This window comes from Bos taurus, chromosome 13 (genome assembly GCF_002263795.3).
Source record: "Bos taurus isolate L1 Dominette 01449 registration number 42190680 breed Hereford chromosome 13, ARS-UCD2.0, whole genome shotgun sequence".
NCBI classification, from domain to species: Eukaryota; Metazoa; Chordata; class Mammalia; order Artiodactyla; family Bovidae; genus Bos; species Bos taurus.
In genome coordinates, this window is record NC_037340.1 from 12,724,883 (window position 1) to 12,749,272 (window position 24,390).

Genomic DNA, 24,390 nt, shown 5'->3' on the forward strand with positions numbered 1-24,390 from the left:
TGGTTCCAGCTTTGTTTAGATTGCCAGGCTAGGGACTCTGCTACATCTCTATAGTTCGTTTGGTTCCATACAATTTATTAATTACCTTTGCCACTTATTCACATTTTCCCCAGTCTCATTTGTTATGAAGAAGAAAAAGCCAGGGATTTTTATTTTATGACACATGATTACATTTTGAAGAAAAAATAAAATTTCTTAGGAGGTTCCTAGGAGTAACTTTATAGTACTCAGACCTTCTTTTTCCTTTCTGTTCAGTTTTCTTGCATTTAGAAAATATTTTGTTGTATCATGTTTTTCTCAGGGTCTCTCAAGCAAACAGAAACTGTTCTGGGAGTTAGACAATGTGTGCTGTTCTTCTGGCTTTGCTGGTCTCAGTTAACCATTTCACGCCTTATCTGTGAAACAGAAATCATTAACTGCCTGCATATTTAGGGCTACTTGAAGCTTTGAAGAAATAAAATGACAGAATGCTACCTACGGGTCTAGACAAACCTCAGGTGTTATTATGCTACCTAATGATATCAGCATATCCAAAATGTTCTCCTGAGTAGTTGCAATTAGAAGACTTTGAATTTCAACAGACCAACGAGAGCAGTCTTTATGATGAAAATACTATTCTTAAAGGAAAGCCCCACTTTCACTTTTTTATAAGTAAAGCAGACTTGGCCACAAATGAGGCAGGAGGTGATTTTTACCCTTGTGTGGGTTCATGTGCGATTCTGAGGTGTGTGAATGCTGTTTGAAGGACACTTTGAGCATTGGGCACCATAAGATCACTGGGTCCCCAAATTTCCTGCATGTTAGAATTAGCCGGAGAATGTTTGTTTGTTTAAATAGATTTCTGGGTTCTATCTCAGATTTTGATTCACAAGGTAGGCTACAACTCAGCTGATTTTTGACCTCTCCAAGTATTTGTGATGGCAGTGAACCACTCTAAAAGATGTTTTTATGAAAAAAATGGTCTAATACAGTACAAAATAACATGAAAAGGGCTTCCCTGGTAGCTCAGAAGGTAGAAGAATCTGCCTGCAATGCGGGAGACCTGGGTTTGATCCCTGGGTCGGGAAGGTCGCCTGGAGAAGGGATGGCAACTATCTTGCTGTATCTCACTGTGCATACTGTTCGCTGAACCCAGGATAGGCAAGGCATGAGCTAAGAGGCTGTAAGAAGACTCGAGGAGCCGTAGGAACTGCAGACACATTTATTCTCCCCTCTCATGGTTGATGCAACAGACATAGCATAACCTAACACAACACAACCTCTCTCCTGGCTGACGCAGCAGCCATAGCAGCAGACACGCTATATTCTCCCCTCTCATGGCGGACCCAACAGACGCAGCCATGACACAGCACTAAATGCTGCTGCTTCCTAGCTCATGTATGCATACAGTACCTCCTGACGTGCATGTTCAGTGCTATAAATGATCTCAGCTGTTACATAGTCATTATTTATAAAACATTGGGCGAGAGAGCCTGAACATGCCATCTTGGCTACTTTGCTGTCTCCCCACAGCAACCCAGTCCAGTATTCTTACCTGGAGAATTCCATGGACAGAGGAGACTGGCAGCCTACAGTCCGTGGGGTCACAAAGAGTTGAACGTGACTGAGCAATTAACACTGACACATATGAAAACCTCTTACATTACAAAAGGGCCTGGGAGTTACCTACTAGGTTCTGGCCCAGAAGCCTAACCTGTATTTGGCAATCTAAAAATCACGCTCAGTTATTCCAGATTTGTTTTCACTTCTGTGCTCAGGTCCATTTGTCTGTAGTGGGAAATAGACCAGTGATTTACCTTAATAATATTAGCTTATATTTATTGAGCACTTACTGTGTGCTGGGCACTGTTCTAAGCTGTTTACGTGGATTATTCCTTTCTAAACCTGTTAGACATAGGTACTCTTTTTATCTTTCTTAAGATGAACGGAAGCATGGAGAGGTCAAACAGCTTGCCCAGGTTCTGCTTGCAATAAATGTCAGCTCCGAGGAACTGACTTCGGCAGCTCACGGCAGAGCCTGAGTTCGGAACTTCTGCGTTCTACTGCCTGTTACTATTACTCCTCTGTAGTTTTAATAAGAGAAACATCAGTGAAGCTCTTTGAAATGCCTGGAGAAAATTAAAGGGGAAAAGAAGAATGCCTAAGAAGGGGGCCTGTTTGAAATGATTCCTCTCCTGAGATGGACGCTTAGATAGTGGTGAGCTCACCCAGTCTTTGGAAACAAGGCCGAACCAGTTTTCCGGCCAGCCCACTGAATTTTTTATTTACTCTGTGATGCAAACCTAAAGCAGGCCTTACGAAGGAAAATGATGAACACAGAAACGGGGTTTAGTGTGATGTTGTGCTTTATGGAATTTCACACAAGTATTGATTTTTGGTACAGCGCCTCGTTTCAGTGAGACGCTGTTCCGAGGTTGCTGCTGGTGCCTCTGGTCACTGGTCACTGTAAGCTGGGTTTTTCTGTGCTACTGAGTAAGGCCACCTGGCGCAGGCGTCTAGACCTCGCTCCCTCTCAGACCTCCATCAAAAGAGCGCTTCTTGCTGCTGTTTTAATTCTTTGTAGTTTTTTATTGGTTCTATGGTAAACATGGGTTTTAAGTGTCAATATCAATAAAATGGTACAAAGTAACTTTGTAGCCTTCTCTGAAGGCTGCTGACTTCATGTATAATGACAGTTTTTGTAAGTTAAATTACTTGTTATATGTGAAGAAGGATGACCATAATTAACAAACACGGCACAGGACTAACTTGGTTTTATAGCAGATTTCACAATAAATATAAAAACTGTTGGCAAACCAGCCTGGCTTGCTGGTGGAACAGGGTCATCTTTGTTTAGTATGCAGAAATGGGAAGCTGTCCCCAGCTATGTGCCTGTGATGCATCTGGAGAGTGGAGAAGTCCAGCTTTTTTAAGAACTTAGAGAACTTTCAGCATTTGAACTTTCAACTTTTTTTTTTTTTTTTTCAAAAATAGTCACTGCTCAACAAAGAATGCTTGGTATTTGGATAATGATAGATAATGCTTTTAGGCCACAAGTTATTAATAGAAGAATTACAAGGAAACTTTTACAGAAAAAGATAATACCAAGCCTCAGATTTTCAACCACTTCTTAAAAACATGCATACATTGTCTGAAGTTTAGTATGCTGCTGCTTCTGCTGCTAAGTTGCTTCAGTCATGTCTGACTCTCTGCGACCCCATAGACGGCAACCCACCAGGTTCCCCTGTCCCTGGGATAACTATAAATACTTGAAATCCAGACTAATGGTGTTTTTGTTCAAGAGTATCTGTTTTAATGACAGGGCCTTGAGGAGAACTTCTACCCATCCAATAATTTTGACTAATTTTGACTAGTGTTAATCTAAGACAAAATTTGCTACAAAATCTGAAGTGAAATTTAGTCAGTATATTGAGCTAACTGATTTTAACAAGTTAGTTAACTTTTATGTTTCCAAATGAAACTTGATCTCATCAGTTCAGTTCAGTCACTGAGTTGTGTCTGACTCTTCAGGACCCCATGAATCGCAGCATGCCAGGCCTCCCTGTCCATCACCAACTCCCGGAGTTCACTCAGACTCATGTCCATCGAGTCAGTGATGCCATCCAGCCGTCTCATCCTCTGTCGTCCCCTTCTCTTCCTGCCCCCAATCCCTCCCAGCATCAGAGTCTTTTCCAATGAGTCAACTCCTTGCGTGAGGTGGCCAAAGTACTGGAGTTTCATAGTTACAGAAATACTCAACCTGAACTATTGAAAAACCACAAGTACATACAATGTAATTAGTAATTCCTTTAAGCTTACTAACAGATTGAAAAAACAAATAGATCCAGGTAAGGTGATCTGTGAACTTCCAGATGTTCAAGCTGGTTTTAGAAAAGGCAGAGAAACCAGAGATCAAATTGCCAACATCTGCTGGATCTTGGAAAAAGCAAGAGAGTTCCAGAAAAACATCTATTTCTGCTTTATTGACTATGCCAAAGCCTTTGACTGTGTGGATCACAATCAACTGTGGAAAATTCTGAAAGAGATGGGAATACCAGACCACCTGACCTGGCTCTTGAGAAACCTATATGCAGGTCAGAAAGCAACAGTTAGAGCTGGACATGGAACAACTGACTGGTTCCAAAGAGGAAAAGGAGTACGTCAAGGCTGTATATTGTCACCCTGCTTATTGAACTTATATGCAGAATACAAATCACAGGGCAGTATCACATTGCTCCTGTTAGAATGGATATCATCAAAGAGACAAGAAGTAAGTTTTGCCAAAGATGTGGGGAAAAGAGAACCCTTGCCCACTATTGGTGGAAATCGATACAGTTGCTATGAAAAATAGTACGGAGGTTTCTCAAAAAAATTGAACATAGTACTGCCATATGATCCAGCAACTTTAACTTTTGAATATGTATCTGAAAGAAATGAAAACACTAACTCAGAAATATATCTGCATCCACTGTGTTCATTGCAGCATTATTCTCAGTAGCCAAGACACAGAAAGAACCTAAATGTCCATCAACTGATAAATGGAAATGTGATGTTTATCCACAGTGGAATATTATTCACCCATAAAAGAAGGAAATTCTACCACAACAAATTTTAGCAACAACAGAGATAAACCCTGATGGAACTGTACTACATGAAATAAGTCAGAGAAAGACAAATGCTCACTTGTATGTGAAATCTAAAAACAGAAAAACCCAAACTCATCCATACAGAGAACATATTGGTGGTTGCCAGAGGTGGATTCATTCTTTAGGCTCTGCCTGATGCAGACCACGTAGCCTGAGCAGATGGTTCCCATCTTTCCATAGACACATGCAATGCTTGGTTCTGGTTCAGTGTTGACAGCAGGCACAGTTAGGCCTGTTAGTCTTATCTAGTGATTGGGAGGACCCTGAAGAACTTGACCTGTGGTGGCAGCCAGAGATGGCACTTCATTTGCAGTTAGGAATGTTCACTGTTAGGATATGCTCAAGTCAGCCACACAGAAGGTTGCTCTTGCCCAGGGCAGCCCACTCACCCAAGAGATCCCAGTCTTGGTGCACCCAGAGGTTGCCAGATGTCCTTATTCTTTCAAGATGTCCCTGCTGACCCCATCTCTTGGCAAGTATGTTCCAGTGATGTCCACAGGCCGCCTTCTGCTAGTCAGTGAAGAATGGATGCGTGCCATTCATACAGCACTGACCCCAGTAATCAGATCACAAATTAGCAGGGAAAGTTAGAGTAAGAGCATAACAAAAGCTATTTTCAAAAGGAAAAGATGAGTAGCCACTTACAAAAAAGCAACTTATATTTATCTTCAAGATTTCTTTTCTTGAGAATTGATTTCTTAGCCTGTTTTTCATACACTCTTGTGCAATTTGAATATGGATACAAATCTAAGTTTGAACCCACTGGGTTAGATAATACTAAGCATCTCTGTATTAGGGTAAATGATGGTGACTGAGTGAAAATGTTAGTTTTCTTATCTGTGAAATGAGGGGTTGTACTAGCTTTCTGAGATCTCTTCAGCTCTTAACATTTTGTGATCAGTTTTGTTGCTATAGCTTTATGCTTTATCTAAGAACTCTTCAGAGTAGCAAAGAATGCTTTTGAAAACATTGGACTCTTGTATACTAATGTGTTGTGTTCTTAAAAGTGTTACTATCTGGTATGAAGAGAAAGGCAAAAATACGTATAGATCTTGTCAAAACCAGACTTCCCTGGTGGCTCAGATGGTAAAGAATCTGCCTGCAATGCAGGAGACCTGGGTTTGATCCCTGTGTTGGGAAGATCCCCTGGAGAAGGGAACGGCTACCCACACCAGTATTCTGGCCTGGAGAATTCCATAGACAGAGGAGCCTGGCAGGCTACAGTCCTTGGGGTCACAAAGAGTCGGACGTGACTGAGTGACTTCCACTCATTTGTCAAAACATCAGTACCACTGATAGAACAACTCAAAGCACATAACACTGTTTATAGATAGTACAAATAGTTGTTTTTACATTACTGACAGTTAATACGAGTCTCTGAATGTTTTATATTGAAGGTGATATCACAAAATTACTGTATCAGAGAAATGGATTTGATCTTTCATTGTACATTAAAAAGTTATTCTTTTTGAAGTTTTGACAAACGAGGCTTTGCCTGTTTACAGAGTAAAAGTTTTAAGTTTTCTTTTTAATTCTTAAATCTATGGGAGGCAGTTTTATTTCCTTATACTAATTGTTTTGAACACTCATTTGTTACGGGCTACAGTTTGAGACAGAGAGTGGAGGTGATGGTCTTGGGTAGAGGTTGGCAAATGATGGCCTGTAGGCCAAATCCAGCTCTCCACCTGTTTTTGTAAACGTTTTATGGGATCTAACCCACACCTGGTTTACATGCTGTCAGCATCTGCTTTCACAGTATGACATCAGAGTTGAGTAATTACGAAAAAGACTGTATGGTCCACAAAGCCTAAAATATTTGCTGTTTCAGTATTTACCTTTGCAGGAAAGGGTTGTTGACCCCTGGACTAGAGCAGTCTTGTCCAGTGGAACTTTCTGCAGCGTTTGTGGAAGTGTTCTCACTGTATCCATACTGTTCAGTGTGGTAGCTGAGTTATGGCTTGTGAGGCTGATGACTGAACTTTTAATTTGACTTCATTTTATTTGACATTTAAAATTAAACAGCCACCTGTGGCTAAAGATGACGAGATTGGGCAGAGTGGGCCTAGAGATGTGAAGACAGGAGATGTGGTTTCAGAATGTTGTTATTTAAGTCTCTCAGTCATGTGCGACTCTTGCGACCCCATCGACTGTAGCGCTCCAGGCTCCTCTGTCCTTGGGACTCTCCAGGCAAAAATACTGGAGTGGGGTTGCCATTCCCTTCTCTAGGGGATCAAACCTGTGTCTCCTGCATTGGCAAGCAGATTCTTTAACACTGAGCCACCTGGGAAACCTGTTTACAGAATAGCTCATTGTTTCATGTTGAATGTGGTGGAATGGAAGCTTACATAACTCTTGTGATGACAGGTCGATGGTTGGACATCATGTGTACCTACAGATTTATAATTTTTTAAAAAAAAATTTGCCCTGATTTCAACTGTTTCACACCCACTGTTTTTCCTTTGCAGTGAGGAGGAGCTCCCATATCACAATGCAGCTATGGAACGGGTAAGTCCAGTTCTGTGTTCATTTTTCATTGCTGAGGAATTACATTCCTCAGAGAAAGAAAAGGTGCCACTTCTGTGATTGAGGGTGCCTTTATTACCTGTCAGTGCTGCTGTCAGCATCAAAATGTGACCCTCCAAATATCACTGTAAGAAAATAGTTAAATTAATGGTGAAACAACTTTAGATTTTATGGAACTTCTGTAGGTACTTGGGAAAAGGAGGGGTGGCTGTTGGCAGAGCCTGCACGTGGATGGTGGTTCTCCGTCAAGGCCGCCTCAGGACGTGGGCCTGGTGAGAGCATGTGCTCGGGAGCCCAGGCCCCCACGCTGTAACGTTGCCTGGGCACCTCTCTGGCACCACATGGCTCCTGCAGCTCTGGTCCAGACCAGCCGCTCTTTGCAGCACAACTGTGTCACGAGGTTTCCTCTGCATCTCCTGCAGATAACTGCAAAAAGAGTTTGCTGTAGTCAAATAAGTACGTTTGCATTTTAAAGACTTAAGTCTTATATATAGTAAACCTGTCAGGCTTTGGTAACTGAGCGGTTCCCCTTTCTCATCGCACTTGGCTGGGGCCTGGCTCCACAGCTGGGTGTGCTGACACTTAGAGACTGATCGTTCGGAGTCCCATGGAGTCCCCCTCTCCACCTCTCCATTTTCTCATCTACCAAAAAAATGAACTGTAAGGATTCATGAATGGAGAGGGAGACTGTTGATCAGGGACACTAGTCTGTTCGTTTATGTTTGATGGGTAAACGAGGCTGATTTTCAGAAAATGGAGGTAAAATTGGTGCTGGAATTTGAAAAGCATTTTAGGGAATCTAAAAATCAAAATCTTCTGAAAATTAATACTGTAGTATAATGTTGGATAAAATTGCTATTTTACATACGCCATGTAGATAACCCTGTAGGTGTTTCCTGAGGTTGAATTCTCCAGTGAATGCCTGGTTCTCTTTGTGTCATAACTTTGATGTTTGGGCAAAGGAATTTCTTTTAATAAAGCTGTATTACTGCTTAGCAACAGTGTGTCAAGCGGGAGTCTAGAATCAAGGCAGTAGCCTGGAATATCAGGAAAACATGACATGGTTTCTGTTCCTGTAATGCTTGCTGTTTGGCAGTGACTGGAGGCAGGCCAGGGGAGACAGTTGAGGGACATAACCGTGGCTTTCAGGGCCTGGTATTCATGCCGTGGGAGGGCAGTGCTGCTGGAGGAGAAGGCTGGTCCCTGCGGCCCTGGGTTGCTGGAGAGGGAAATGATGGTGCAGCGCTATCTACCAGCTCCGCTCCTGGGGAGCTTGTACCACTCTACTTGGACATGGACACACAGGGTGGTTCCACCCTCTGGCCATTCTCTCTCTGTTAGTGCCCTGACTTGGCTTATCCTTGGACCGCCTGGATCCCATCACTGTTAGGTCTTCAGCACCCTCTCTTCCCACCACAGGTCAGGACCTCCCCTGTCCTGCTTCTTCTGAGCTAACCTTCCTGCCCCTGCAGCGCCAGTGTGGCTCTGTGCTACTGGGGAAGACTCCCAGCTGGGACGAATGGCTTTACTTTACATCCAGGATCTCAAATCTCAGCTGCACGTTTATGCTGCCTGGACTCCATGCCATGCCTTCCTGGTGAATTTCTGCTCCCACTTTAACTAGTGCCCTTTCCTCTTCCCTCTCAAGCCCCCAGTGCCTCCTCCTCCAGCCTCACTCAGCTGATGCGCTCGCTCAGCTGATGTGCTCGCTTGTGCTTCTCATTTCTCATCTCTGTACTGTCGCCCCAGGTCCTCAGTTCCCAGCTCCCTCCCACACTGTGATGTGGTTGGTTGACCTCTCACTCTCACATGTTCTCTCTCTCTTTTTTTTTTCCGTTAATTATTTATTTTAATTGGTGGCTAATTACTTTACAGTATTGTAGTGGTTTTCACCATACATTGACATGAATCAGCCATGGGTGTACATGTGTACCCCATCTTGAACCCCGCTCCCACCTTTCTCTCCATCCCCTCCTTCAGGGTTGTCCCAGTGTACCAGGACAGCTGGTGTTGAGTGCCCTGTTTCATGCACTGAACATGGACTGGTGATCTCTTTCACACATGGTAATATACATGTTTCAATGCTATTCTCTCAAAGCATCCCACCCTTGCCTTCTCCCACAGAGTCCAAAAGTCTGTTCTTTATATCTGTGTCTCTTTTGCTGTCTCGCATATAGGGTCATCGTTACCATCTTTCTAAATTCTGTATATATTTGTTAATATACTGTATTGGTGTTTTTCTTTCTGACTTACTTCACTCTGTATAATAGGCTCGTTTCATCCACCTCATTAGAATTGATTCAAATGCGTTCTTTTTAATGGCTGAGTAATATTCCATTGTGTGTATGTACCACAGCTTTCTTATCCATTTGTCTGCCGATGGACATCTAGGTTGCTTCCATGTCCTAGCTGTTGTAAACAGTGTTGCAATGAACATTGAAGTACACGTGTCTCTTTCAATTCTGCTTTCTTTGATGTGTATGCCCAGCAGTGGGATTGCTGGGTTGTATGGCAGTTCTATTTCCAGCTTTTTTAAGGATCTCCACACTGTTCTCCATAGTGGCTGTACTAGTTTGCATTCCCACCAACAGTGTAAGAGGGTTCCATCTTCTCCATACCCTCTCCAGCATTTATTGTTTGTAGACTTTTTGATAGCAGCCATTCTGACCAGTGTGAGATGGTACCTCATTGTGGTTTTGATTTGCATTTTCTGATAATGATGTTGAGCATCTTTTCATGTGTTTGTTAGCCATCTGTATGTCTTCTTTGGAGAAATGTCTGTTTAGTTCTTTGGCTCATTTTTTGATTGAGTCCTTTTTTTTTTCTGGTATTGAGCTGCATGAGCTGCTTGTATATTTTTGAGATTAATTCTTTGTCAGTTGCTTCATTTGCTCTTATTTTCTTCCATTCTGAAGGCTGTCTTTTCACCTTGCTTATAGTTTCCTTTGTTGTGCAAAATCTTTTTAAGTTTAATAAAGTCCCATTTGTTTATTTTTGCTTTTATTTCCATTACTCTGGGAGGTGGGTCATAGAGGATCCTGCTCTGATTTATGTTAGAGAGTGTTTTGCCTGTGTTTTCTTCTAGAAGTTTTATAGTTTCTGGTCTTACATTTAGATCTTTAATCCATTTTGAGTTTATTTTTGTGTATGGTGTTAGAAAGTGTTCTAGTTTCATTCTTTTACAGGTGGTTGACCAGTTTTCCCAGCACCACTTGTTAAAGAGATTGTCTTTTCTCCACTGGGGGCTTCCCTGGTGGCTCAGAGGTTAAAGCATCTGCCTGCAGTGTGGGAGACCAGGGTTCGATCCCTGGGTCGGGAAGATCCCCTGAAGAAGGAAATGGCAACCCACTCCAGTATTCTTGCCTGGAGAATCCCATGGACGGAGGAGCCTGATGGGGTCGCAAAGAGTCGGACAGGACTGAGCGACTTCACTTTCAGTTTTCACTTTCTCCATTGTATAGTCTTGCCTCCTTTGTCAAAGATAAGGTGTCCATAGGTGCATGGATTTATCTCTGGGTTTTCTGTTTTTGTTCCAGTACCATACTGTCTTGATGACTGTCGCTTTGTAGTATAAAGTCAGGCAGGTTGATTCCTCCAGTTCCATTCTTCTTTCTCAAGATTGCTTTGGCTTTTTGAGGTTTTTTGTATTTCCATACAAATTGTGAAATTATTTGTTCTAGTTCTGTGAAAAATACCATTGGTAGCTTGATAGGGATTGCATTGAATCTATAGATTGCTTTGAGTAGTATACTCATTTTCACTATATTGATTCTTCTGATCCATGAACATGGTGTATTTCTCCATCTATTTGTGTCATCTTTGATTTCTTTCATCAATGTTATATAGTTTTCTATGTATAGGTCTTTTGTTTCTTTAGGAAGATTTATTCCTAAGTATTTTATTCTTTTCATTGCAATGGTGAATGGAATTGTTTCCTTAATTTCTCTTTCTGTTTTCTCATTGTTAGTGTATAGGAATGCAAGGGATTTCTGTGTGTTAATTTTATATCCTACAACTTTACTATATTCGTTGATTAGCTCTAGTAATTTTCTGGTGGTGTCTTTAGGGTTTTCTGTGTAGAGGATCATGTCATCTGCAGTGAGAGTTTTACTTCTTTTTCAATCTGGATTCCTTTTCTTTCTTTTTCTTCTGATTGCTGTGGCTAAAACTTCCAAAACTAGATTGAATAGTAGTGGTGAGAGTGGGCACCCTTGTCTTGTTCCTGACTTTAAGGGAAATGCTTAAGGGAAATGCTTTAAGGGAAATCCATTTTTCACTGTTGACAATAATGTTTGCTGTGGGTTTTCATATATGGCTTTTATTATGTTGAGGTATATTTCTTCTGTGCCTGCTTTTTGGAGGGTTTTTATCATAAACGGATGTTGAATTTTGTCAAAGGCTTTCTCTGCATTTATTGAGATAATCATATGGTTTTTATCTTTCAATTAATGTAGTTTATCACATTGATTGATTTGTGAGTATTGAAGAATCCTTGCATCCCTGGGATAAAGCCCACTTGGTTGTGATGTATGATCTTTTAAAATATGTTGTTGGATTCTGTTTGCTAGAATTTTGTTGAGGATTTTTGCATCTATGTTCATCAGTGATATTGGCCTGTAGTTTTCTTTTTTTGTGACATCTTTGTCTGGTTTTAGTATCAGGGTGGTGGTGGCCTCATAGAATGAGTTTGGAAGTTTACCTTCCTCTGCAATTTTCTGAAAGAGTTTGAGTAGGATAAGTGTTAGCTCTTCTCTAGATTTTTGGTAGAATTCACCTGTGAAGCCATCTGGTCTTGGGCTTTTGTTTGTTGGAAGATTTTTGATTAGAGTTTCGATTTCTGTGCTTGTGATGGGTCTGTTAAGATTTTCTGTTTCTTCCTGTTTCAGTTTTGGAAGGTTATACTTTTCTAAGAATTTGTCCATTTCTTCCAGGTTGTCCATTTTATTGTCATATAGTTGCTGATAGTAGTCTCTTATGATCCTTTGTATTTCTGTGTTGTCTATTGTGATCTCTCCATTTTTATTTCTAATTTTGTTGATTTGATTCTTCTCCCTTTTTTTGTGATGAGTCTGGCTAATAGTTTGTCTGTTTTATTTATCTTCTCAAAGAACCAGCTTTTAGCTTTGTTGATTTTTACTATAGTCTCCTTTGTTTGTTTTTCATTTACTCCTGCCCTAATTTTTATGATTTCTTTTCTTCTACTAACCCTGGGGTTCTTCATTTCTTCTTTTTGTAGTTGCTTTAGGTATAAAGTTAGGTTATTTATTTGATTTTTCTCTTGTTTCTTGAGGTAAGTTTGTATTGTCTTGTCCTTCAGAACCCCTTCTTCTTTCCTCACTGGCCGCTCTTTCTTGGTTTCGTCTGCTTGTTCCTTCTCATCTTCATCTTTATTCTTTCTACTGTGCTCCGGGGCTCAGGCCTGGAACTTCTCTCTTTTCAAGTACATCTGTGAGCAAGCTTCCTGTCTCAGCCAGTGGCAGCTCCACCCATCCAATGTGCTGTCTAAAATCTCCTCAGTTGTCTTTGATGTCCTCTTTCACTCCACACCTCCTCTCTTGGCTCTGCTCGCCATGAATTCAGTCTGACGCCTTCTCAGCATCTCCTCTCGTGCCGCCTGGTTCACTGGAGCCTCTTCTGGAGCTTCCAGCTCCCTGCTTCTGCCAGTGCGCCGCCCCTTTTCCCCACAGGCTGTCTGCTCACTGGAAGAGTAAGAGGGATCATGTCACTCCTGAGGGGAACGTGATGCCGACCCCCCATCTTATCCACAGTAAAAGGGAAGGTCCACAGAACAGCCTCAGAGCTACGCATGACTGGTTTCTGTCTCTCCCCTCCTCTCCCGCAGGCCAGGGCCCTCAACAAGAACTACAAGACTGGGAGCTCCTCCCCCACACAAGCTAGCTACCCTCTCCACCTTTATTTCTTTCTTAGCACTAACACTGTCCAAGTTACTCAGCATTTCACTTACCTCTGTATTTTGTCTGTTTCCACACTAGGATATAATCTCTCTGAAGGGCGTTCCTTCTGCTTTGTTCACTGTTGCAGCCACAGAACCCAGAGCAGGGCACGTAGTGTGTGATGAATAAATGGCGGCTGAGTGAATGACCAGGTGAACATAAGGATGTGTTCTGTCATGAAACGCAGAGTTAAAGGCTGGCAGAGCTTGTCCTTTCAAATGTGACAGCGTGCTTTATTTGAGAAATTAGAAAAGAGTTGGAAGGTGTCTTTCAACAAAATATGTCCATATTTGGGAGAATAAAAATCTGGCAACCTATTACAATACTGACTTTTCTCTCCAGTGCCTCTTCTCCTCACCTTTCAAAACGATTTCCTGGTCCAAAAAATTCAGACGTATGGGAATCAGTAGTATAGATGATTCAAAAAATGTGACGTAAAGTAAAGAAGAAATAAGAGATAAAACATTTTAGAGGATACATGCTTGAGGGAAGTTGTTTTTAAATTTTTTAAAGTGACTTGCCTGTACCTAAAAGACCTCTTTACCCATTGGAATTCAAGTTACAATTAATGGATTGTTTAAAGAGTTTAATATACTAGGAAACCACTAAGAAATGACATGCATACCTTCACAGTTTAACACAAGATAGTTTTATATTCCCTGTCAATGTGTCACTGGGAGAGGGAGTTCTGAGGCTGCTGACTGAGATTCCATTCTACCCTCATCCATAAACTGAGCTCACATTGTGTGACCCGCATTTCACAGCTTTGATTTCTTCCAAGTGGGATGAGAACTCTAGACACATGAAAAGCAGTCTGAGGCTGGAAACTTTTTAGTTTATCCGGATTTCCCCCAATTTTCCTGGTTTCATCTTAGTCCATGTGTTCTTCAGTGACTGCGTAGACCAAATGTTCAAGATCTGCCATTTCTAGGAAACTAATACAAGTTTCTGCATATATTGCTGCGTTAAATAAATTAGTGGAAATGATAGCCTTGTGGAGGCTATAAGTATTTATTAGTCTTCACAAAGCATCTACTTGCAATGTGAACTTCCTGCCTGCCATTTGAAAAGACTTGTACACTAATACACAGTAAAGTCTCAGGACTTTTAGTTCCAGCTTTGCAGTGGTGGTGTTTTGTTTTTTGTTTTAACATAAGGCAATTTTCTGTTGAAAATAGGGGTAGTAGAAATCGGGCCTTCATAAGAGGATTGTTGTTGGTATTTGCAGAGTGCTTTGGATTCCCCCAAACAGGCACGTTAACAAATAAACAAACACACTTATATTTACTCTGCAGAGAACACTATTAATAATGGATTATATTGTTTCTTTGAGCTTATTGATGCTTTTAATAAGGAGGAAAGGATATGTAAAACTATGAATTTTCCTGGATTCAGCTATTCGTTTTTGCAGTGATATTTTGCATAGCTTAATGGAATATTGGAGCCTATTCAGATTTTTAAAATTATATCTTAATTTTATGTGTTGTGAAATCTTACTTGAAATACATGACTTTTCAATGTCATTCTGTCAAAATACATGTCTACTTCTTGCACTCCTTATCCTCTCCTGACCTCTGCTGGTGAGGTCGAGGAGTGCGTGGCATGGCTCAACTGTCTTTAGTCATACATCCTAATACTCAAAAAACATCTGAAGACTTGAACTTCTGTAAAGTTCTAAGATTTATTATTGTAGAAGAGAAGACTGTTTAATATTCATCCATGCATTGTGTGTGTGGTTAGCCTTTACTGTCTTGGTTATTGATCATGTTAGGGGCAGGAGGAGTGTCGGACCCAATACAGGGTTACTCCATACTGGGTGGGTGATGCAGCAGTTGTTAAGTACTTCCTGTTCAACTGGTCCTGCATGGGCTTAAAGTATAGTCTCAGATCACTAGAGATTGAGGCAACAAAGAAGATATTGGTCCCATTTTTAATCCTTAAACCCTGCTTTCCCCAGTGTGAGGGGCCTGTCTTGATTCAGAGGGGATGCCAATTTAAGATGATCAGGTATTAAACTGCAAGCTTCAAATGGAAGTTTTTCCTTTTGATATGTGTTGTCCTGACATTCTCAGGGGAGTAGAATTTTCTTGTGCTGGGGTCTCCTGTGTGATTTTAAAAACTGCAATGATGAGCACATCTAGTAGCCATTCCCCCTGAAAAAGTACCCCTGTTTCTTTAAAGAAATGGATGATCTAGGTCTAGGGTATAGACCCTAGAAAAAGTATAAAGTGAACCTGAATCAGTTTGTGCCAAATTGGGCATGTCTAAAGGATCCACTTGAAGAGGGAAAATCTACAACCAGGTAAGAGGCAGTCCAACCAAATTTGGGACGACTCGAGCCTCAAAAGGAATAATGATGATAATAATGGATTATAACACAGCGAATGAATAAAATAGTTCTTTACACCATCAGTTCAGTTCAGTTGCTTAGTCGTGTCTGACACTTTGTGACCCCACGGACTGCAGCACACCAGGCCTCCTTGTCCTTCACCAACTCCCAGAGTTTGCTCAAACTTGTGTCCATTGAGTCAGTGATGCCATCCAACTATTTCATCCTCTGTTGTCCCCTTCTCCTCCTGCCTTCAATCTTTCCCATGTCAGGGTCTTTTCAGATGAGTCAGTTCTTCACATCAGTTGTCCAGAATATTGGAATTTCAGCTTCAACATCAGTCCTTGCAATGAATATTCAGGACTGATTTCCTTTAGGATGAACTGGTTGGATCTCCTTGCAGTCCAAGGGACTCTCAGGAGTCTTCTCTACCACCACAGTTCATTAGCATCAATTCTGTGGCACTCAGCTTTCTTTATAGTCCAACTCTCAAATCCACACATGACTTCTGGAAAAACCATAGCCTTGGCTAGATTATCTTTACACCACAGTGATATTAAAAATTGGGAGGGACGCAGGAGGGAAAACATTTTAATAGAAAATATCAGATGGTAATATAGAAAGAATGAGAGGGGAAAAAACCCCACTAAAATGGTAAAAAAAAAAAATTTACCATACACACATGAAAAAGGTAAAAAACCATTTTACCACCATCAGAATCAGAATTGATTCAGGTAGAAATTACAGTGGATGAGAAGACCACTGAGTAGAGTTGTTAAGGAGCAGGATGTCCACATTGTCTTAAAGTGCACCAGCCAGATTACATATTAGTTACAAAAGGGGATGTCTCTGTTAACAGAGAAATTGGGCAAATACCACTTAACCGAGGCATCAAAAGTTACATCACAGATAATGGTACAGATCAGCACGAGCTGCCAGTGGATGCCATAAGGACACAAAATCTGTTATGTAGTATTCCTACCAAAATCTCAGGGAAACAATTAGACAAAGTCAGATAGTACAGACTATACCCTTCAAGAATCAACATCATGAAAGACAAAGGCCAGGAGACTGTTCTAGAGTAAAGGGAACTAAAGAGATGTCTTCTCTCCATCCACCTAAAGAAAAACAGCTGTACAGACACTTTTGAGACTAGTGGGGAGTTTGATATATGGATGGTTTATTATCAAATAATGAACCAATTTTAAATTTCTTGAAGGAGTGTGATAGTGGTGCTATGATTATGTAGGATAATGTGTCTTATTCTTAGGTAAATATTTGGAGTGTTCATGATGTCTGTGATTTTCTAATAGATTAGCTCCCCCCCCTCGAAAAAAAAACACCCCAATATAAATAGATTAAATCTGGCAAAATGTTAGTAATTGATGGATTTTGCTGAAGCATATATAAGTATATGGTGCATTGGGCTTCCAACTTTCTGCAGGTTTGAAATGTTTCAGTAAAAATTAGAGAAAGTAAGATGTCTGTGTATAAAGTCAACAGAGTTATTTAATAGCAGTTTTGTATAGATTGCTAGCAGAGGCATGAAAATACATTGTGTGTTGGGAATGACGACCAGGTCATCAAAATAGCAGGAAACTAGAAGGTGAGTTTGTGTCATCCTGTGTTAGAGCCATCTGTGTAGACATTTGAACTTTATTTGTAGATAATGGGTAGTCGTTGAAGGATTTTTTAAACTGGGACTCACATAAAAGGTCACAGCAGTGTGGAGGCTGGCTTGAGGCCACTCAGGGCTGCCTGTGAGTTCTTACCCTTGTCTAGGGATAAGCATTGCCCCACTCCCACCCCCCAGAACAGGCAGAGGACGTGATGGAAGCCGGAGACATGGGCGGGGCCAGCAAAGTGCAGTTTGGGTCTAGAAGGAAGATAAATGGAAGACTGAAAAGCTAAGGTTTTAGGCTGATCCAGTGGCTGGTGGTGCTGTTCATTCACAGCAGGGAAGGGAAGGGCAGCAGCACCCTGTTTAGGGAAGTCCTTTTGGATGTGTGTGTCCTTTTTTAGCTTCCCTGGTGGCTCAGCAGTTAAAGAGTCTGCCTGGAATGAGGGAGACGTGGGTTTGATCCCTGGGTTGGAAAGATCCCCTGGAGAAGGAAATGGCACCCCACTTCAGTACTCTTGCCTGGAGAATCCCATGGGTGGAGGTGCCTGGTAGGCTACAGTCCATGGGGTCGCCAAGAGTTGGACACGACTGAGTGACTTCACTTTCACTTTCGCTTTGGCTGTGTGGAGTTTGACCTGTCTGCTGAACCTCAAGGTGCGGTTCTACCTTGCTGCTCTTGTTCTAGCGTCTTGGTGTCAGTGAGTCCACGGCAAGCCTGTTTTTCTAGAGCATTTAAGTTCATACTTATCACACGTGTTCTGGAGTTGATAAGCTGTAGCATCTTTGCTGATAAAGTATATTTTATCCGCTTATTACAGATTCATGAGTGCATTCAAATCTGGTATAGTTGATCTGACAGTGTTACAGAGTTAACACTTAAGCCCGATGGAATACCAATGTATAATTTTATACTGGTGTATAATTTTAAAATTTTACAGCCTGGGAGCTTTACCCAAAATTTTTCCTTTTTTGCTGTAGGGGAAAGAAAAGCATACTTAATAGTTCTTAAAATTGTGCATGTGTGTTTTATGCTTGCATGTAAGAGTGTGAAGCATTTAAAATAATCTCTGTATATATGATGAGCATTAGAATACAAAAATGTGCCTTTTTAAAAAAAGGATAGCTGTTCCTTAAAGTGAGTTATTGACAATTTAATAGTCATAAAAAGGAAAGATAGCAGGAGACCTGCTAGATCTGAGCAGGGTTTTTCCTGGCAAAGTATATGTTATTATGCTCTTGGGTTGGCTTGAATTATTTGCTGCTTTCTTGTTGGTGGAGAAAGGGATTGAGCTTTGAGGAAGTCAGGGGAGGAAGTGCAGAACAGTAAAGTGACTGAATGGCTCCTTAGATCCATCTTAATTTTTCACAGCTTGGCCTTCTCTGAAGTCAAGTTCAGCAGAAACATTAATTAGATTTCAATGCCCTGCTGAGGTTTAAAATTAAACATATTTCTGGAACCATCTGTAGCATTTTATCACTAATAATATAATGAAGAATATGCTTAATCTTTTGAAAAATGAGAATCATAACAGAGTATCTTTTGCTCACAAGTGATCATCTTTGGTTATGAAAAAGCCATCAAAATTTTTAGAAGAGTAAAGAAGTAATTAAAAAGTTTTAAGGATATAATCCCCCCACCCCCCAAAAAAATTGCGTCAAAGTATTCTGAGTGGTGAGAATCTTTTCCATATTGAGGATTTTCTTTGGGATTTTACGGTTCTCTTGCATCTAAAAATATCGATGGTGGGCCTGTGCCATCTGCCTATTTGGGGCTGGATTCGCCCAAGAGCTGAGATTCCCCCAAGGAGAGCCAGGACTGGGTGGAGGTAAGGGCCTAGCACGTGACGGCCCAGCACGCAGGTCCTGGGGCCAGACAGCCTGGCTTTGAGCTGACCAGAGGGGAACGTGGAGAAGTCCGTTGGCTCCTTTGGGCCTCTGTCTCCTTATTTGTGAAGTGAGGAGAATTATGCCTACCTCATAGGGGTGTAGCGAGCATACGTTTTTGAGCATAAAATGTCCCTTCAGAACTGTTCTTTCCCGTGTGGTCTTCTGTTTCCTTCACTCTTTAGATGCACTTAAAACACTTACAGAGGCCTTCGGGGAAGAACATGCTGCCGCTGAGGAGAATTAACAGAACAGCAGCAGCTCGCTCGCTCCTAGGAATTCTGTTGTTTTGTTCTCACAAAAGCGTGATCACTAGGTGTGGACCCTGCGGCTCTTTCCCAGGCAGTCAGAGGCCACAGGCACCTTGGCCTTCGTGCAGGGAGGTGCCGCTGGGGGAAGGAGATCAGGTGCGCAGCAGCGGAGGTGGGGGGGTGGCCCTGGAGAGAGACTCGCTTCCCCGCTCGGCCCACCCACATGTGCTTTCTGAGTGTAGGCTGGGCCTGCAAAGGGAAGGAATGGAGGGCTGTACACCCAGGTCTTTTTTTCTGAATGTACCAGTCAGGTAAGTCACTCTACCACCATGAGAGTTAATAAGAGATTGGAGGGCAGGCTGGAGGACTTAGGAAAAAAATCCCTTCTCCTGGAAACCAGAGTGAGGGAGAAGCTTTTTCTCTTCCATCTCCCCTCTTCCCTTAACCCTCTCCACCCCATTCCCAGCTTTGCCCAGAATCTTAGTTTAGTGACAGTGGAGACGACCGACCGTGTGTTCAGCCTCAGCTCTGGAAGCATCCTTTTTTAGCCCCTGTGGTGCTGCATTGTCTGAGAAGTATATCTGCCCGCGCTTCTCGGAATTTTGCACTGGATAAAAACCCGAACAGTCTTCCAGCTCTGCACTCAGGGTGCCTTCTCTGCCGTCCTGGGTGGGTGGCATTGCTCCCTCCATAGGATTTGAGTCGCGCTCTCTGCCTCTAGGCCCAGCACTGCATGTTCCGTGTCAGGGGCCCTTGAGCAGATGGTGAACTTTCCCAAGGGCAGCAACAGTTACTTACTTTGTACAGTTTTCACTAGCATAATGCTAGTTATGTAATGATCTCCCAATAATATCCAGTTCTCCTTTATAAAAAACACCTTTGTCACGGAAGGAATTAAAATGCCACAATTCAGTAAAATGTTAAAGAAGAGAATGGAATTTTGAAGTTGTGTTTTTTGTTGCTTCATAAAGATATTTCAAAATATTTTAAAATTTCCTTTTGGCCTAACTTTGTAAAATACCAAGTGCTTAGTCGCTCAGTCATGTCCGATTCTTTGCGACCCCATGGACTGTAGCCCGCCAGGCTCCTCTATCCATGGGGATTCTCCAGGCAAGAATACTGGAGTGGGTTGCCCTGCCCTTCTCCAGGGAAAATACCCAGAGTTAGATTAATTTGAAATGTTAGAAAATCTGAGTGACTCCTCTCTCTTTACCTGTCTCTCCTGTGTATTTTAACTTAAGCAAGAGCATACTCTTGATACAGCAGTAATCAAGTGTCCAACTATTTTTTAAAAAGTTAAGATATTTGCTGTCCAATGTTGCATAACTTTTTTGTAGTTCTTTTTTCAGCAGCATTTTCCTTGACATTTTTTGGTAATTTGTTAAGTAAAAGAAGTCTGAAACAAACAATAACAATAAATTTCAATTTTATTTTTAGCAAAAGCACCTGGAAATTGAAAGAACTACTAAATGGTTGAAAATGCTAAAAGGATGGGAAAAATACAAGAACACTGAAAAGGTAATTAAAATATTACTTCCTTATGAAGTGGATTTTCCCAGTAAAATTTCCTCTCTCATGATAAGAATATAACATGCATATTCTTAAAAATTTTTTTTTAATTTTAATTTGAGTGAGTGAAGTGAAAGTCGCTCAGTCGTGTCCGACTCTTTGCAACCACATGGACTATACAATCAATGGAATTCTCCAGGCCAGAATACTGGAGTGGGTAGCCTTTCCCTTCCCCATGGGATCTTCTCAATCCAGGGATCAAAGCCAGGTCTCCTGCATTGCAGGCAAATTCTTTACCAGCTGAACCACAGGGAAGCCCAAGAATACCAGAGTGGGTATCCTATCCATTCGCCAGCGGATCTTCCCAAACCAGGAATTGAACCGGGGTCTCCTGCATTGTAAGCAGATTTTTTGCCAGCTGAGTTATCAGGGAAGCTTCTGAGTGGAATGCATTAAATTAGGAGTCTCTGTGCTGTCACAGAATGCCCAGTTTAGACTGGTTGCAGGAATTGAGAGGACGCGGTGGACAGCGCAGAGGTCGGCAGGCTTTCAGGGGTGACGGAATTCGGCTGCTTAGTTACATTGCTGCTGGTGATTTTGTGTCTTTCCATCTCCCTCCTCTGCCTGCTGTGGTGCCAGCTTCCCGCTGACTGTGGCTTCCCTTTGGGGTCAGGATTAATGCAGTCAGTCCAGGCTTGGTATCCATCTGTCTTCCTGCTCAGAAGGAGAGAAGTTTTGTTTTGAAAAGTGTTCGTGAACAGTAGCTCGTCCTTGTCCTAAAGCATCTAACAGATCTCCCTCCTAAATCTTTTTGCCCGGGATTGAGTTTGGGCTGTTTAAATCAGTTTTTTTTTTTTTTTAATGCATACATCTATTAATATTCCTACTAATCTCATCAGAGAAGTCTTTAAACATTGTTCAGTTGTGAAGTTCCTAGTAGTTGAAGTTTTCCAAAATTCTAACTTTTGCTTGAAAGGGCAAAAGTTACCAGTGGCAACAATGCTATCCAGGTGTTTTCCTTAAGGGCTTCCCAGGTGGTTCCTTGGTAAAGAACCTGCCTGCCAGTGCCAGGGACTTGAGTTTGTTCCCTGGATTGGGAAAATCCCTTGGAGAAGGAAATGGTAACCCACTCCAATATTCTTGCTTGGGAAATCCCTTGGAAAGAGGAGCCTGGTGGGCTACAGTCCACGGGGTCACAAACAAGTTGGACATGCCTTAGAGGCTAAACAACGACAACCAATTTTCCTTAGAGTAACAGGCTTATTTCATTTATTTATTTATTTATATTTTTTACTTCATTGATTTTTGAGCATCTGTCTGCTAAACAAGTCTCAACAACCACGGTTTGTTAGTCATTCATTTTTTTCAGATTAGTGTCCTTGACAAAAGCAGTTGGTTCAGATCGCAGTTCAGTTTCATAAATGCTCTTACTTGAGGCTGGCACTGTGCTCTGTGTGTGCTACCGCATGACCCAGAGTATTAATAAGATGTGTCTTCAGGATTGAGATGGAGTGAAATTAATAGTTTCCACTGCTTCATTAAGGGCATTGCTAAGTGCAGTGACCTCTGTTTTAAACTGTGATCAAAGAACAGTGACTGCCGCACGGTGCTTCTCCTGCCTTCGTTTGTGCCGAGGTGCCAGGAGCTTCAGCTTTTATGGGGAGCCATGAACTAAGGTTTTTCTGCTCCCAGTGCCAAAGTCAGCGCAGGGAAAGAGGCCAGTAATGTTTTAGTATCATTAAGAAAATAGTTTGCATGGCCCATGCCTTGAGAACTGCTGACAACTAAGCCTCTGTTTCCTCATCTTTGAAATGGAGATAATAATACCCATTTCAAAGAGATGATGATTTCATTGATTTTATCGATGTAAGCCATTAGGCATTGCACCTCACATGTAGTAAGCATTCACTAGCAGTTTTTTGAAGGGAGGTTAGACAGTTAAAAAGTTTTTTAATAGAAAAAAGAAACCTTCCACAATCCTACAACAAAACACTGAGTAACTGTTATGATTTTTGTCTGTTTCCTCACACTTTTTTTCTATGCAGTATATATACATTTTCCTATTTACATAGATATAAATTGTTGTGTGTCAGCCTTTGCCAACAAGAATTCCAGGGAGTATCAGTTCCCTGGTTCTAAGGGGTATTTTTACATGGAAACAGTGTTGCCTACTGATTAAACAATAGACTATCCCAGGTTCAAACCCAGCTCTGCCACGTTGTTAGCCGTGTGACTTGGGGGAAGGTGTTTAAGCTTTTTTCTGCCTTAGTTTGCTTGTCTGTAAAATGAGGGTAATCATAATACCTCCTTCACCGAGTTGTTTTGAGGATTAAATAAGATAATTCATGCAAAGCGCAAAGAATAGTGCCTGACACTTAATATGCGGTCAGTAAGTGTTGCTTATTATTACATGAGAGAGAGGCTCTTCGGTTAAGTCACTTTGGGAAAATTAAAACTGAACAGAGGTAAGCAGATTTCTTTACTACAGGATTCCTCAGCATCTTTAATATGTGGTAGAAATTTTCAAAAGGGACATTAAATTCTGTGACATTTATTCAGCCTTGAAAATCTTTTTGTCATGGGGTATCTCCCAGGAATAACATCACTTTTCTTCTGGAGCATCCTAAATATCCCCATTTAAATTCCATTAGACTGTTACTATTTTATTTTCATCAGGAGTAAGTTCATTTCTGGGTTACTAATTTTATTTTATGTTTCAAGAAGAATCCGTTCAGAGTAGAATATTGGTCATGATCTCTGTGTTCTGGTTTAACACTCTGCTGCTCAGACTGACCTAAAGCTGACAACTCTTTCACCTAATGTGTTTGTGGAAAGATCTTTCAAGTGCTAATTACAGAATCTATCATGATGCATTGTACCTACGCTTTAATCTCAGCTTCAGTCCAATAAAATACTTGTAGAATTACATGACTTTATGTCCTTCTCTAGTATACATATGTCTGTGGTAGTATGTAAGCCTTTGTTAAAATGAGCATTCTACTAGGCTGTTACCCTGACAGCAACTCTGCTAATGTACTTCTCAGTGAGAGAGATTTTAATGGAGCTTTCTTTCATGTATCATTTTAAAGCACTTTCCCACAACTATAATGAATACTAGAATTATTTGATGATATATATGGTCCAATCTGGTATGAGGCAGAATGCACCTTCTAAAAGAATTGCTGCTCTCGGTTTATACCCAGTTTTAAATTACATTGAAGTTAAAAAATAGTGTATATTTTCCTTCTCTTCCAAAGGAAAGTATATGTTTTCTCTCAACAGAATCCTTACTTATGTGGTAGTAGTACAAAGAAATATCTATAAATATCTTGAAATAAAAATATATAGGTCTGATAGAGAATATTTGTATTTTTAGAATATAAGCTTTAATGAAAAAATTGCCATTAAGGTTGCCTGTGTTTTCACATTGACTACCCGCTATGTGCAGTCACACTGCGTTTAATATAATCTATTAAATGAAGGGATGAAGTTATCTCTGCTGGCAGAGACATTTAACTAGTCGTGATATTATTGTGTCTGAGCTCTGTCATAACAGTGTTCCTACAATGGATATATATATGTGTGTGTGTATATATATATATGGTGGTGGTTTTTTTGGTCAAATAACTGAATGGACCTTTGTTGGTCAGGTAACTGACAGACTTGAATTAGCCAACATTTGATTCAACTGATG

The 24,390-nt window shown here is 41.2% G+C and overlaps 1 protein-coding gene across 6 annotated transcripts in view; it reads left to right on the forward strand.

Annotated features, from left to right (window-relative positions):
* Positions 1-24,390, forward strand: part of USP6NL (USP6 N-terminal like) — a 211,476-nt gene that overhangs the window by 156,840 nt on the left and 30,246 nt on the right. For all 6 annotated transcript variants that reach the window (XM_025000678.2, XM_059892656.1, XM_059892657.1 and 3 more), the window contains 2 exons: positions 7,091-7,130; positions 20,625-20,705. In XM_025000678.2, the coding sequence (XP_024856446.1) occupies positions 7,091-7,130; positions 20,625-20,705 (121 nt within the window). The remainder of the gene's footprint in view (positions 1-7,090; positions 7,131-20,624; positions 20,706-24,390) is intronic.